We start from the raw sequence: 14,554 nt of genomic DNA, 5'->3' as shown, positions 1-14,554 counted from the left end.
AAGTGAAAATAGGTCTCTACAAAATGATCAAAATTAATTAGAATATAAACACAAAATAATTGATTGCATAAGTATTCACCTCCTTCAAGTCAGTATTTAATAGATGCACCTTTGGCAGCAATTACAGCCTTGAGTCTGTGTGGATAGGTCTCTATCAGCTCTGCACATCTGGACACTGCAATTTTTCACCATTCTTCTGTACAAAACTGCTCAAGCTCTGTCAGATTGCATGGGGATTGTGAATGAACAACCCTTTTCAATCCAGCCACATATTCTCAATTGGATTGAGGTCTGGACTCTGACTTGGCCACTCCAGAACGTTAATTTTGTTGTTTATAAGCCATTCCTGTGTAGCTTTGGTTTTATGCTTGGGGTCATTGTCTTGCTAGAAAACAAATCTTCTCCAAAGTCGCAGTTCTCTTGCAGACTGCATCAGATTTTCCTCCAGGATTTTGCTGTATTTTGCTGCATTCATTTTACCCTCTACCTTCACAAGCCTTCCAGGGTCTGCTGTAGTGAAACATCCCCACAGTATGATGCAGCCACCACCATGCTTCACGGTAGGGATGGTGTGTTTTTGATGATGTGCAGTGTTTAGTCTGATGGCCAAAAAGCTCAATTTTGGGTTCATTGGACTATAGAACCTTCTTCCAGCTGACTTCAGAGTCTCCCACATGCCTTCTGGCAAACTCGAACTGAGATTTCATGTGAGTTTTTTTTTTCAAAAGTGGCTTTCTCTTTGTCACTCTCCCATAATCCCCTCAGGATTAATAAAGTATATCTATCTATCTATCTATCTATCTATCTAAAGCTGTGACTGGTGAAGCATGAAGTACCCAGGCAACAGTTATTGTGTGCACAGTCTCTCCCATCTCAGCCACTGAAGCTTGTAACTCCTCCAGAGTTGTCACAGGTCTCATGGTGGCCTCCCTCACCAGTCCCCTTCTATTACAGTCACTCAGTTTTTGAGGACAACCTGCTCGAGGCAGATTTACAGCTGTACCATATTCTTTCCATTTCTTGATGATCGACTTAAATGTACGCCAAGGGATATTCAGTGACTTGGAAATTTTCTGGTATCCATCTTCCGATTTGTGCTTTTCAATAACTTTTTGGCAGAGTCGTTTGGAGAGTTCTTTTGTCTTTATAGTGTAATTTTTGCCCGGACTCTGACTCACCAGCCACTGGACCTTCCAGATACAGGTGCATTTTTACTACAATCAATTGAAACACCTTGACTGCCCACAGGTTTTCAAAAATGGGTCTCCATTTAGTTAATTATGTGAATTTTAAACTGGCTGCACCTGTGATATTTTGGAGTATCATATTAAAGGGAGGGTGAATACAACCCTGAGGCATGCTCAGCATAGGGGCAGCATGGTAGTGTAGTGGTCAGCACAACAGCTTAGAGTGTGGTGACCCAGGTTCAATTCCCGCCCCTGCCTGAAAGGACTTTGTTCATGCTTCCGCTGACCCCGTGGGTTTCCGAGTGCTCCAGTTTCCTGCCACTCTCCAAAGGCGTACCGGTTAATAGCTTAATTGGTCTTTGTAAATTGTCCCGTGATTAGGCTAGGATTAAATCAGAGGATTGCTGGGCAGGGTGGCTGAAAAGGGCCTATTTCGCACTGTGTCTCAAAAAAATAATAAAAAATAAAAATGAATCTATAGAATAGGAACTATAACAGGATCAATGAAAGTTCAACCAGAGTGCAGAAGACAACAAACTGCAAACACAAATATAAATAAATAGCAATAAATAACGAGAATATGACCTTAAATTGGTTGTGGGTTGTGGGAACATCTCAATAGGTGAGTGTAGTAATCCTCTTTTGTTCGAGCCTGATGGTTGAGGGGTAGTAACTGTTCATGAACCTGGTGGTGTGAGTCCTGAAGCTCTTGTACCTTCCACTTGATGGCAGCAGCGAGAAGAGAGCATGTCCTGTAGGGTGAGGGTCTTTGATAATGAATGCTGCTTTCCTAAGACAACATTTCATGTAGATGTACACAAAGGTGGGGAAGGCTTCACCTGTGATGTACTGGGCTGAATCCACTACTTTTTGTTCGATTGTCCTTTCAGAGGCATTGGTGTTCCTATACTTGTTTGCCAAGGATACATTGGTAGGTTTGTGGGTGAAGGGAGAGGTTGTGGGTTGGTTTATCCAGCTCTAATGAGGGACTATCACCAATAGTTAGGTCAAACAGCCTCCCTTATGGTGAGATTTCGATATCGCAGAGATAGTCAGGTTTGGAGGGTTGAATAGCCGCTGTCTTCGCTCAGACCACCTCCCCCTATGAACACTTACTTACCAGAATCCTTCAGGTCTTGAAGTCCGACCTCGGTGATGTCTGTAATCCAGGCCTGGAGCTCAGGGTCACCCTTCACCTCCTCATCACCATGGTAGTAGAAGGTCACGACCTTGTCGACAAACCTGAGGGTCACAACCACAAGCGTGGAGGGTCAGTCCCCAAACCCATTCCCGGGAGGCGGAGTATTGGTGACACTGTCAACACAGGATTTCAGTCCCGGCATCCCCAGAGAGCCTGTGTACCCACGGAGCACTCAGCTATAAAGAGAGGCAGCAGGGCGACCATCACGTCAACCATCTGAACCAACTAACCCAACTGAAAGGACTTGAACCAAAACGTCAACTGTTCACTTCCCTCGACAGATGCTACCTGACTCACTGAACTCACACCACTCTGGCATACAGTACTGTGCAAAAGTCTTAGGCACACACACACACACACACACACACACACACACACAAGACTTTTACACAGGACTGTATTATGTCAATGTGGAGCAGAGAGCAAGTTTGTAAATCTGGCAGAAGCAAATGATATTGGGAATGGTGAGGTGGAGCGCAAGTGGGAGGGGTGTGGGACAGGTGGCAGAGAAGGAGAGCCAGGGACGGGGATGGCGGGGGTGAAGTGGGTTCAGACACACCCAGCCCTGAGACACCAGGCAAGGTCATTTGATTCCAAGCAATTGATTTATTGATCATTACAGAATGCCTCTCTGGTGCTTCCCACTCCCTCCCCTCTCCCAACTATGATTCCCCTCTCCCTGTCCCCTTCGCATTCTCAGTCCACAAAAGAGACCCATATCAGAATCAGGTTTATCATCACTCACATATGTCATGAAGTTTGATTTTTTTTTTGCCGCAGCAGCAAAGTGCAATAAATAAAATTACCACAGTACTGTACAAAAGTCTTCGGCGCCCTGGTTGTATATGGGTGCAGAAGAGTTTTGCACAGGATTGTAGACCATGGAACAGTACAACACAGGAACAGGCCATTCGGCCCCGATGACTGTGCTAAGCACGATACTAGATTAAATTAATCTGCCTGCACATCATCCATATCTCTCCACTCTCTACATAATCATATCCCTGTCTAAAATCCTCACCAACACCAATCTGCTTCCAGAGTCAGAATCAGGTGTAATATCATTGGCAAATATTGTGAAATTTGTTAAGTTTATAGCAGCAGTTCAATGTAATACATGATAATGGAGGGGGAAAAGCCTGTGAATTACAGCAAGTATATACAGTGCCTATTAAAAGCATTCATACACCCACTGCCCCCCCAGAAGTTTTCATGTTTTTTTGTTTTACAACATTGAATCTCAGGGGATTTAATCTGAAATCAACAGAAAAAGGCTCCTTCATGTCAAAGTGAAAACAGATTTCTACAAAGTGATCAAAATTAATTACAAATATAAAATTCAGAACAATTGATTGCAGAAGTATTCACTCCCATTTGAAATGACAAACCAAATCATCACTGGTGCAGCCAATATTGGTTTAAGAGGTCACATAATTAGTTAAATGGAGATCACTGTGTGCAGTTAATGTGTTACAATTGATTGCAGTAAAAATACACCTGTATCTGGAAAGTCCAACTGCTGGTGAGTCAGCATCCTGGCAAAAACTACACCATGAAGACAAAAGAACAGTCCAAGCAACTCCACGAAAAGGTTATTGAAAAGAGATAGATATAAGAAAATTTCCAGGTCACTGAATATCCCTTGCAGTACAGTTAGTCAATCATCAAGAAATGGAAAGAATATGGTAAAGCTGTAAATCTGCCTAGAGCAAGCTATCCTCAAAAACTGAGTGACTGTGCAAGAAGGGGACTGGTGAGGGAGGCCACCAAGAGACCTGTGACAACTCTGGAGGAGTTACAAGTTTCAGTGGCTGAGATGGGAGAGACTGTGCACACAATAACTGTTGCCCGGGTGCTTCAGCAGTCACAGCTTTATGAGAGAGTGGAAAAGAGAAAGCCTCTGTTGAAAAAAACTTGCGTTAAATCTCAGCTAGAGTTTGGCAGAAGGCATGTGGGAGACTCTGGAGTCAGCTGGAAGAAGGTTCTATGGTCTGATGAAACCAAAATTGAGCTTTTTGGCCATCAGACTAAACACTATGTTTGGCATAAGTCAAACACAGCACATCATCAAAAACACACCATCCCTACCGTGAAGCATGGTGGTGGCTGCATCATGCTGTGGGGATGTTTCACTGCAGCAGGCTCTGGAAGGCTTGTGAAGGTAGAGGGTAAAATGAATGTAGCGAAATACAGGGAAATCCTGGAGGAAAACCTGATGCAGTCTGCAAGAGAACTGTGACCTGGGAGAAGATTTGTTTTCCAGCAAGACAATGACCCCAAGCATAAAGCCAAAGTTACACAGAAATGGCTTAAAAACAACAACGTTACTGTCCTGAAGTGGCCAAGTCAGAGTCCAGACCTCAATTCAATGAAAATTTGTGGCTGGACTTGAAAAGGGCTGTTCATACACAATCCCCATGCAATCTGACAGAGCTTGAGCAGTTTTATAAAAAAGAATGGCGAAAAATTTCAGTGTCTAGATGTGCAAAGCTGATAGAGACCTATCCACACAGACTCAAGGCTGTAATTGCTGCCAAATGTGCATCTACTAAAGAATGACTTGAAGGGGATGAATACTTATGCAATCAGTTATTTTATGTTTTATATTTGTAACTAATTTAGACTATTTTGTAGAGATCTGTTTTCACTTTCACATGAAACTCTTTTTCTGTTGATCAGTGTCAAAAAGCCAAATTAAATCCACTGTGATTCAATGTTTTGAAACAATAAAACATGAAAACTTCCAAGGGGGTGAATACCTTTTGTAGGCTTTGTATATGTGTCAAATAGTGCAAAAATGGAAATAAAACAGTAGTGAGGTATTGTTCATGGGTTCAATGTCCATTCAGAAATCAGATGGCAGAGGGGAAGAAGCTGTTCCTGAATCATTGACTGTGTGTCTTCAGGCTCCTGTACCTCCTCCCTGATGGTAGCGATGAGAAGAGGGCCTGTCCTGGGTGATGGGGGCCTTAATGATGGACGCTGCCTTTTTGAAGCATCGCTCCTTGAAGATGTCCTGGATACTACAGAGGCCAGAACCCATGATAGAGCTGACTGAGTTTACAACTCTCTGCAGCTTATTTCAATCCTATATAGAAAACCTACAGCACAACACAGGCCCTTTGGCCCACAAAGCTGTGCTGAACATGTCCTTACCTTAGAAATTACCCAGGGTTACCCATAGCCTTCCATTTTTCTAAGCTCCATGTTCCTGTCCAGGAGTCTCTTAAAAGACCCTATCATATCTGCCTCCACCACCTTCGCTGGCAGCCCATTCCACGCACTCATCACTCTCTGTGTAGAAAAACTTACCCCTTAAAAATGGCTGCAGCCAAAAGGCACATCATGAAAATTCGTAGGAAAGATGGTACCTTGGCTCAGGAATATGAAGAAATTAATAAGATTTTTCAAGATTTTTATGCTGAATTTTATAAATCTCAGTGTCCATTAGATTCCTCTGAAATGAATGCTTTTTTACGAAAGATTGTTTTTCCTAAGATCTCAGCTGAGGATCAAAAAACTCAATGCTCAAATCACTGAAGCTGAAATTCATAAAGCTATTTTTTCAATGCAATCTGTTAAGTCCCCGGGACTTCATGACTATCCTGTAGAATTTTATAAAAAATTTGGAAAGTTGCTTTCTCTGTATACGTTGGAAATGTTTAAGGATTCTTTTGTGAAAGGTGACTTACCCTCTACTTTTTATGAGGCTTCTATTTCTTTAATTCTTAAAAAAGATAAAGATCCTACTGTGCTTCATATAGATCTATTTCATTACTGAATGTCAACGCTAAGATTTTGTCAAAGATAATGGCCAATCAGTTGGAGAATATTCTGGGTAAAATTATTTGTAAAGATCAAACAGGCTTTATAAAGGGTCACTATTCTTTTTCAAATGTTCAGAGACTATTTAACATTATATATTCATCCTCTTCTAAAACTCCACAATGTGTTGTATCTTTGGATGCTGAAAAAGCATTTGATCGTGTCGAATGGAAATATTTATTCAATGTTTTAGAGAAATTTGGCTTTGGTGCTAATTTTAATAATTGGATTAAAATGATATATAAAGCCCCTATTGCTACTGTTGTTACTAACAATTGTAGGTCTCCTTTTTTTCAGCTTTCACGGGGGACAAGGCAAGGCTGTCCTTTAAGTCCTTTGTTGTTTAATTTAATATTAGAACTCCTTGCTATTGCTCTTCGTGAGGCTAAAAATATCCATGGGATTTTTGTGAATGAGACCATGCATAAGGTCTCTCTTTATGCTGATGTTTTATTGGTTTATATATCTAACCCTGACGAATCTATTCCTGCCTTGCTAAAATTATTTAATGAATTTGGAGGTTTTTCAGGATATAAAATAAATTCTAGTAAAAGTGAATTGTTTCCTTTAAGTGATTCTGTCTCTATATATGATAATACTCCTTTTAAAGTCACAGGTTCTTTTAGATATTTAGGTATTATAATTACTAAAAAATATAAGAATCTTTATAAAGCCAACTTTGTTCCTTTAGTAGACTCTATGAAGTATTTATTTAGTAGATGGAGTCCACTTACATCTTCACTTGTTGGTCGTATTCATATAGTTAATATGATGATTTTACCAAAATTTTTATATTTATTTCAGAATATTCCTGTTTTTTTTGACTAGGAAGATTTTTGATCGGATTGATTCTATTATTTTATCTTTTATTTGGAATAATAAAAGACCGAGAATTAGTAAATGTCACTTACAAAAATTGAAAAAGGATGGAGGTCTTGCCTTGCCTAATCAAAGAATGTATTATTGGGTATTAATGTGCGATACATGGCTTTTTGGTTATACTGGGTTGATAAGAGTGATTGGCCAATTTGGGTAGACCTGGAACTGAAAGTTGTAAAACAGTTTTATTTAACTTCATTATCGGGAGCTGCTTTGCCTATGCAATTAGGTAAAGTTGTTAATTTAAACCTATATCCTGTGATTAAGTATTCTTTACAAATTTGGCTCCAGTTCCGCAATTTTTTTAATCTTAAGAAGTTTAAACTTTGTAGTTTAATTTATCGAAATTACTTTTTTAAGCCTTCTTTGAGTGATCCAATTTTTTTACTTTGGGACAATAAAGGTGTTTTTTTTAGATTTATTTGAAGAAGATAGATTGATGTCTTTTGAACAATTAATTGATAAATATTCTCTTTCATACTCACACTTTCTGCAATACCTTCAAGTTAGACATTTTTTACAAAAATATTTAAGTAATTTTCCTTACATATTGGAGGCTGACCTGTTAGATACTAATATGAGTATGAATCCTTCGGTCAAGGGTTCTATTGGAAGAATTTATAATTTATTATTACGATGGGATAAGCGTCCTTTATCTAAGATTAAACAGGATTGGGAAAAGGAACTTAATTTGATTTTTATGATGGAGGATTTGATGTGGATTTTGAAGTTGGTTAACTCTTCTTCAATTTGTGCTAGCCATTCATTGATTCAATTTAAAATTGTACATCGTTATCATTTGACGAAGGAGAGACTTTCTAAAATCTTTACTAATGTTGATAGTCATTGTGATAGATGTAAAACTGAGATAGCTACACTGACACATATGTTTTGGTCTTGTTCTATATTGGAATAGTGCTGGAAGCTGGTTTTTTCAACAATTTCTAAAGCACTTAAAATTAATCTATAACCTAATAAATTAACTGTGCTTTTTGGAATAATTCCTCAAAATATTCATGGAATTTCTGTGTCTGACAAACATGTTATTGCATTTGTTACATTGATAGCTAGGAGGGCGATTTTGTTGAAGTGGAAGGATACATCAGCTCCCACTTTGTCACAATGGTTCTCTCAAGTGATGCTATGTCTTAGTTTGGAGAAAATTAGAAGTCGAACCTTTGAACCTTTATTTGATTTTGAGAAAAGATGGGGCTCATTTGCTCGTTATTATCATTTGAGTTAATTGATATAATTTTTCCACGATCTAATTGTAAATTTTTTAGTATATTTTCTTTTCTTGCTGGCGGTTTGATGTTTATTTTTAGAAGCTTTTTGTATGACGCATGACTCCGGGGTTGTACACCTAATGGGTTCTTTTTTTTTCTCACTTTTCTGCTTAGTAGGTTTTTTTTTGTTATCACAAAATTTTTTTTCAATCTTTAAGATAATGTCTTTTTTGAGACATTGTAAGTGTTGTTACTTCAATGTACTCATGTTATTCTTTTGTATAATATAACAATAAAAAGATTTGAAAAGAAAAAAAAAACTAACCCCTCACATCTCCTCTGTACCTACTTCCAAGCACCTTAAAACTGTTCCCTCTTGTGCTAGCCATTTCAGCCCTGGGAAAAAGCCTTTGACTATCCACATGATCAATGCCTCTCATCATCTTATACACCCCTATCAGATCACCTCTTATCCTACGTCGCCCCAAGGAGAAAAGGCCGAGATCACTCAACCTATTCTCATAAGGCATGGTCCCCAATCCAGGCAACATCCTTGTAATGCTCCTCTGCACTCTTTCTATGGTTTCCTCGTCCTTCCTGTAGTGAGGTGACCAGAACTGAGCACAGTACTCCAAGTGGGGTCTGACCAGGGTCCTACAGTAACATTATCTCCCAGCTCCTAAACTCAATCCCATGATTGATGAAGGCCAATACACTGTATGCCTTCTTAACCACAGAGTCAACCTGCTCAGCAGCTTTGAGAGTCCTATAGACTCGGATCCCAAGATCCCTCTGATCCTCCACACTGCCAAGAGTCTTACCATTAATACTATATTCTACCATCATATTTGACCTAAAATGAACCACTTCACATTTATCTGGGTTGAACTCCATCTGCCACTTCTCAGCCCAGTTTTGCATCCTATCAATGTCCCACTGTAACCTCTGACAGCCCTCCACACTATCTACAACGCCATCAATCTTTGTGTCATCAGCAAATTTACTAACCCATCCCTCCACTTCCTCATCCTGGTCATTTATAAAAATCACAAAGAGTAGGGGTCCCAGAACAGATCCCTGAGGCACACCACTGGTCACCGACCTCCATGCAGAATATGACCCAACTAAAACCTTCTGTGGGCAAGCCAGTTCTGGATCCACAAAGCAATGTCCCCTTACTTTCTCAATAAGCCTTGCATGGGGTATCTTATCAAATGTCTTGCTGAAATCCATATCCACTACATCTACTGCTTTACCTTCATCAGTGTTTTTAGTTACATCCTCAAAAAATTCAATCAGACTCATAAGGCACGATCTGCCTTTGACAAAGCCATGCTGACTATTCCCAATCATATTATGCCTCTCCAAATGTTTATAAATCCTGCCTCTCAGGATCTTCTCCATCAACTTACCAACCACTGAAGTAAGGCTCACTGGTCTATAATTTCCTGGGCTACCTCTATTCCCCTTCTTGAATAATGGAACAACATCCACAACCCTCCAATCCTCTGGAACCTCTCCCCTCTTCATTGATGATGCAAAGATCATCGCCAGAGGCTCAGCAATCTCCTCCCTATCCTCCCACAGTATCCTGGGGTACATCTTGTCTGGTCCCGGTGACTCATCCAACTTGATGCTTTCCAAAAGCTCCAGCACATCCTCTTTCTTAATATTTACATGCTCAAGCTTTTCAGTCCACTCTCAGTCATCCCTACAATCGCCAAGATTCTTTTGCATAGTGGATACTGAAGCAAAGTATTCATTAAGTACCTCTGCCATCTCCTCCGGTTCCATACACACTTTTCTACTCTCACACTTGATTGGTCCTATTCTCTCACATCTTATCCTCTTGCTCTTTACATACTTGTAGAATGCCTTGGGGTTTTCCTTAATCCTGTCTGCCAGGGCCTTCACATGGCCCCTTCTGGCTCTCCTAATTTCATCCTTAAGCTCCTTCCTGCTAGCCTTATAATCTTCTAGATCTCGATCATTACCTAGTTTTTTGAACCTTTTGTGAGCTTTTCTTTTCTTCTTGGCTAGATTTACAACAGCCTTTGTACAACACTGTTCCTGTACCCTACCATCCTTTCCCTGTCTCATTGGAATGTATATGCAGAACCCCACACAAGTATCCCCCGAACATTTGCCACATTTCTTCCATATGTTTCCCTGAGAACATCTGTTTCCAATTTATGCTTCCAAGTTCCTACCTGATAGCCTCATATTTCCCCTTACTCCAATTAAACGCTTTTCTAACATGTCTGTTCCTATCCCTCTCCAATGCTATGTTAAAGGAGATAGAATTGTGATCAACTATCTCCAGAATGCTCTCCCACTGAGAGATCTGACACCTGACCAGATTCATTTCCCAATACCAGATCAAGTACAGCCTCTCCTCTTGTAGGCATATCTATATATTGGGTCAAGAAACCTTCCTGAACACACCTAACAAACTCCACCCTATCTAAACCCCTCCCTCTAAGGAGATGCCAATCAATACTTGGGAAATTAAAATCTCCCACCACAACAACCCTGTTATTATTACTCCTTTCCAGAATCTGCCTCCCTATCTGCTCCTCGATGTCCCTGTTACTATTGTGTGGTCTATAAAAAAACATCCAGTAGAGTTATTGACCCCTCCTATTCCTAACTTCCACCCACAGAGACTCCGTAGACAACCCCTCCATGATTTCCTCCTTTTCTGCAGCCGTGACACTATCTCTGATCAACAGTGCCACGCCCCCACCTCTTTTGCCTCCCTCCCTGTCCTTTCTGAAACATCTAAAGCCTGGCACTCGAATTAACCGTTCCTGCCCCTGCGCCGTCCAGGCATCATAGCTCCAAGTACTGATCCACGCTCTAAGCTCATCCGCTTTGTTCACAATACTCCTCGCATTAAAATAGACACATCTCAAACCATTGGTCTGAGCGCGTACCTTTTCTATCACCCGCCTATCCTCCCTCTCGCACTGACTCCAAGCTTTCTCTATTTGTGAGCCAACCACCTCTTCTTCCATCTCTTCAGTTCAGTTCCCACCCCTCAGCAATTCTAGTTTAAACTCTCCCCAAAAGCCTTTGCAAACCGCCCGGCCAGGATATTGGTCCTCCTGGGATTCAAATGCAACCCCTCCTTTTTGCACAGGTCACACCTGCCCCAAAAGAGGTCCCAGTGATTCAGAAATCTGAATCCCTGCCCCCTGCTCCAATCCTTCAGCCACCCACCTCACCCTATTCCTATACTCACTGTCACATGGCACAGACAGTAATCTCGAGATTGCCACTTTTGAGGTCCTGCTTCTCAACTTCCTTCCTAATTCCCTGTAGTCTGTTTTCAGGACCTCCTCCCTTTTCCTACCTATGTCATTGGTACCAATATGTACCACGACCTCTGGCTGTTCTTCCCACTTCAGGATATCATGAGCAGGGGACTTATCTACCTTCAGGCCCTCTAGTTTGCTCATCACTATCTCTTTAGTGACAGTGATTTTATTGAGGTCCTCAACTCCCATTTCGTCAATAACATCCTCCTTTGGCATATTAGACGTTTCCTCCACCGTGGAGACCGACACAAAATAGTCCTTCAATGTCTCAGCCATTTCCTTATCACCCAATGTCAATTTCCCCTTCGCGTCTTCCAAGGGATGAGTTTTTTCTGGTCTCTCCTTTTTTGCTGCTAGTTTGGGTGATTTTGGATTGGGGTAGCCTGAGGATAATGAATGGTAAGCTGAACTGAAATACGCTTTTTGATTATGTGTTTTATATCCTGCGTTTTGCCCGTTTCTTTTGCATGATTTTTTTTGTGCCTGAGGGTAGAGGGTGTTTGATATTTTTCTTTGAGCGGGTTTCATGATTTTCTTTGTTTCATGACTGTCGGTGGGAAGGTGAATCTCAGGGTTGTATACCGTATAGTACATACTTTGATAATAAATGTACTTTGAATCCTGAGCCCTCTCACCTTCAAGCTATGCCCTCTGGTGTTCCAAATTTCCACCCTATCGATGCCACTCATAATTTAAGAAAGAAAGGAAAATGAGATTTACTTATCACTTAAGCATCAAAACACAGACACTTGCGTGACCAATGCAGTCCAAATATGTGCTGGGGGCAGCCAGCAAATAATGCCACACTTTCAACGCCAACATATCATGCCCAGAAGTTATTATCGTTAACCTGTACGTCTTGTAACATGGGAGGAAACCAGAGCACCTGCAGGAAACCCACATGGTCACAGGAGGAACGTACAAACTCCTTGCAGACAGCAGTGGGAATCGAACTCTTAATTGTACAGCTGGCTTACTCAGCCTAACCCATATGTCTTGAGAGGCAACAGAATCACCTGGCATTCTTCTGACATTTATCAAATTCCTCTGGTATCCCATTCTCTGCGATGGACTCTAGCAATTGCGGTCTCCTAGTGTTATAGAGTACGACAGCACAGAAACAGGCCTACCTAGTCTGAGCTAAATTGTTATTCTGCCCTGTTCCATCGACCTGCACTCAGACCATAGCCCTCCATATGCCTCCCAATCCACGTACTTATCCAAACTTCTCTTAAAAGTTCGCAGCAAACCCACATCCACCATGTCCGGTGGCAGCTTGTTCCACACTCTTAGTTAACGAGCTAAAAAGTTAACTCTTAGTTAACCCTCTTAGTTAAAAAGTTCCTGCTCATGTTCACCTTAAACACATCAACTTTCACCCTTAATGCTTAACCCATGACCTCTCGTTCAACTCTCACCCCACCTGAGAGGGGAAAAGCCCCCTTGGATTCACCTTTTCTATACCCAATTTAATTTTGTATGCCTCTGTAAGATCTCCTCTCAACTGCTCCAGAGTATAAATTCCTAAGCTATTCAACCTATCCCTGTAACTCAGGGTCTCAAGTCCCAGCAACATAGTTGTAAATGTTCTCTACACTCTTTCAGGCTTATTGATATCTTCCCTGTACATAGGAGATCAGAGCTGCGCACAAGCCTGAGCCCCTCACTCACCTCAGTATGGCTGACCATATCCTCAGTCCATCGTCCTTGTAGTAGTAACCCTCTAGGTCGGCCACGCCACGGAGCTCCAGGGCGTCCGGGAGACACAGCGACTGGTAGGTTATGGCCAAGAACTCCCGCTGAGACAGCAAGAGGCGTCCCTTGGTTCCGACGGCGAGCAACTTCAGAGAAAATTAGAGAGCAGAAAGGGGGCGGTGAAAGTTTCTGGGGTGCGCCCATTTGGGGTTGGAGGTGAGCAGAGGTCCCTCCAACCCAATACAGAGAAAACCCAAAGAGCCAGCTCCACCACTGGCCTCAGGCCAACTACACTCTTCATGACCTCAACATCACGAACACCAGACCCATCCTTAACTCCACAACACCCCCCCCCCCCGGACAAGGAGTGATTCCTTCAGCCAGATGGTGGTGAATCTGTGGAATTTATTACCACGGAGGGCTGTGGAGGCCAAGTCATTGGGTATATTTAAGGCAGAGGCTGATAGGTTCTTAATTGGGAGGGGAGAATGGGATTGAAAAAAATCAGCCAGGATTGAAAGTCGGAGCAGAGATTCAATGGGTTGAATGGCCTAATGCTTTCCTATATTTTATACTCTATGGTCATATGTGACAATAATAAACCTATATACTAATTTGGTATTCCTATTGGATTATTATTGTCTCTCGCATACTGCACATACAGATCAGATCATTACACAGAGAATTGTGGGGTGGGGAGGGTAGGATAAGGAGTACAGAGCATGGATAAGGATTGTGGGCAGGCTCACCTTGCTCACGATCCCTCCTTCACCGATCAGGTCCTGCCTGGCCTGTGTGTTGACGTGCATCGTGTACTTGGTGTGCGGGAGTAGGAGCTGAAAGACGAGAACACACCAGTCACATTGGTAGGAGTTGCAACAGGGCAAGGGTTAAGATAATGATGTCCAGGCAAGGACAGTTTCCAGACAGAGTGCAGGCAATCCAGGCAGGCATGGTCTTTGAAGGGCATCGCTTCCCTTTGCACAGCAGTGGACCAGAGCCTTCTTACATACTGAGACAAAAGTGCAAATGAAGGATTCGATGAGTGGCAACTATTGGTCAGTTACTTCACTAATTCTGAAGCATGATTCACCTTTAATGCAGCGATTCTTTACCTACTTACTGTCCATTATGCCACTGGCATTTAGAGCAACAATGAAGGTTGTCCATCTCTGGCGGCATTCAGAGCTTCCTGCATGATATCAGCAGCCTCCACCCAGT

General features: G+C 41.8%; 1 protein-coding gene across 1 annotated transcript in view; it reads right to left on the bottom strand.

The window, feature by feature from the left end:
• LOC140198365 (polyunsaturated fatty acid 5-lipoxygenase-like) overlaps positions 1-14,554 on the bottom strand; it is a 53,063-nt gene that overhangs the window by 4,292 nt on the left and 34,217 nt on the right. Inside the window, 3 exon segments of the mRNA XM_072259462.1 lie at positions 2,308-2,429; positions 13,310-13,479; positions 14,083-14,169. Coding sequence (XP_072115563.1) covers positions 2,308-2,429; positions 13,310-13,479; positions 14,083-14,169 — 379 coding nt within the window.

This window comes from Mobula birostris, chromosome 5, assembly GCF_030028105.1.
Source record: "Mobula birostris isolate sMobBir1 chromosome 5, sMobBir1.hap1, whole genome shotgun sequence".
Taxonomy (NCBI): domain Eukaryota; kingdom Metazoa; phylum Chordata; class Chondrichthyes; order Myliobatiformes; family Myliobatidae; genus Mobula; species Mobula birostris.
Note: the sequence above shows the minus strand (reverse complement) of the source record. Positions and strands in the feature narration are given on the sequence as shown.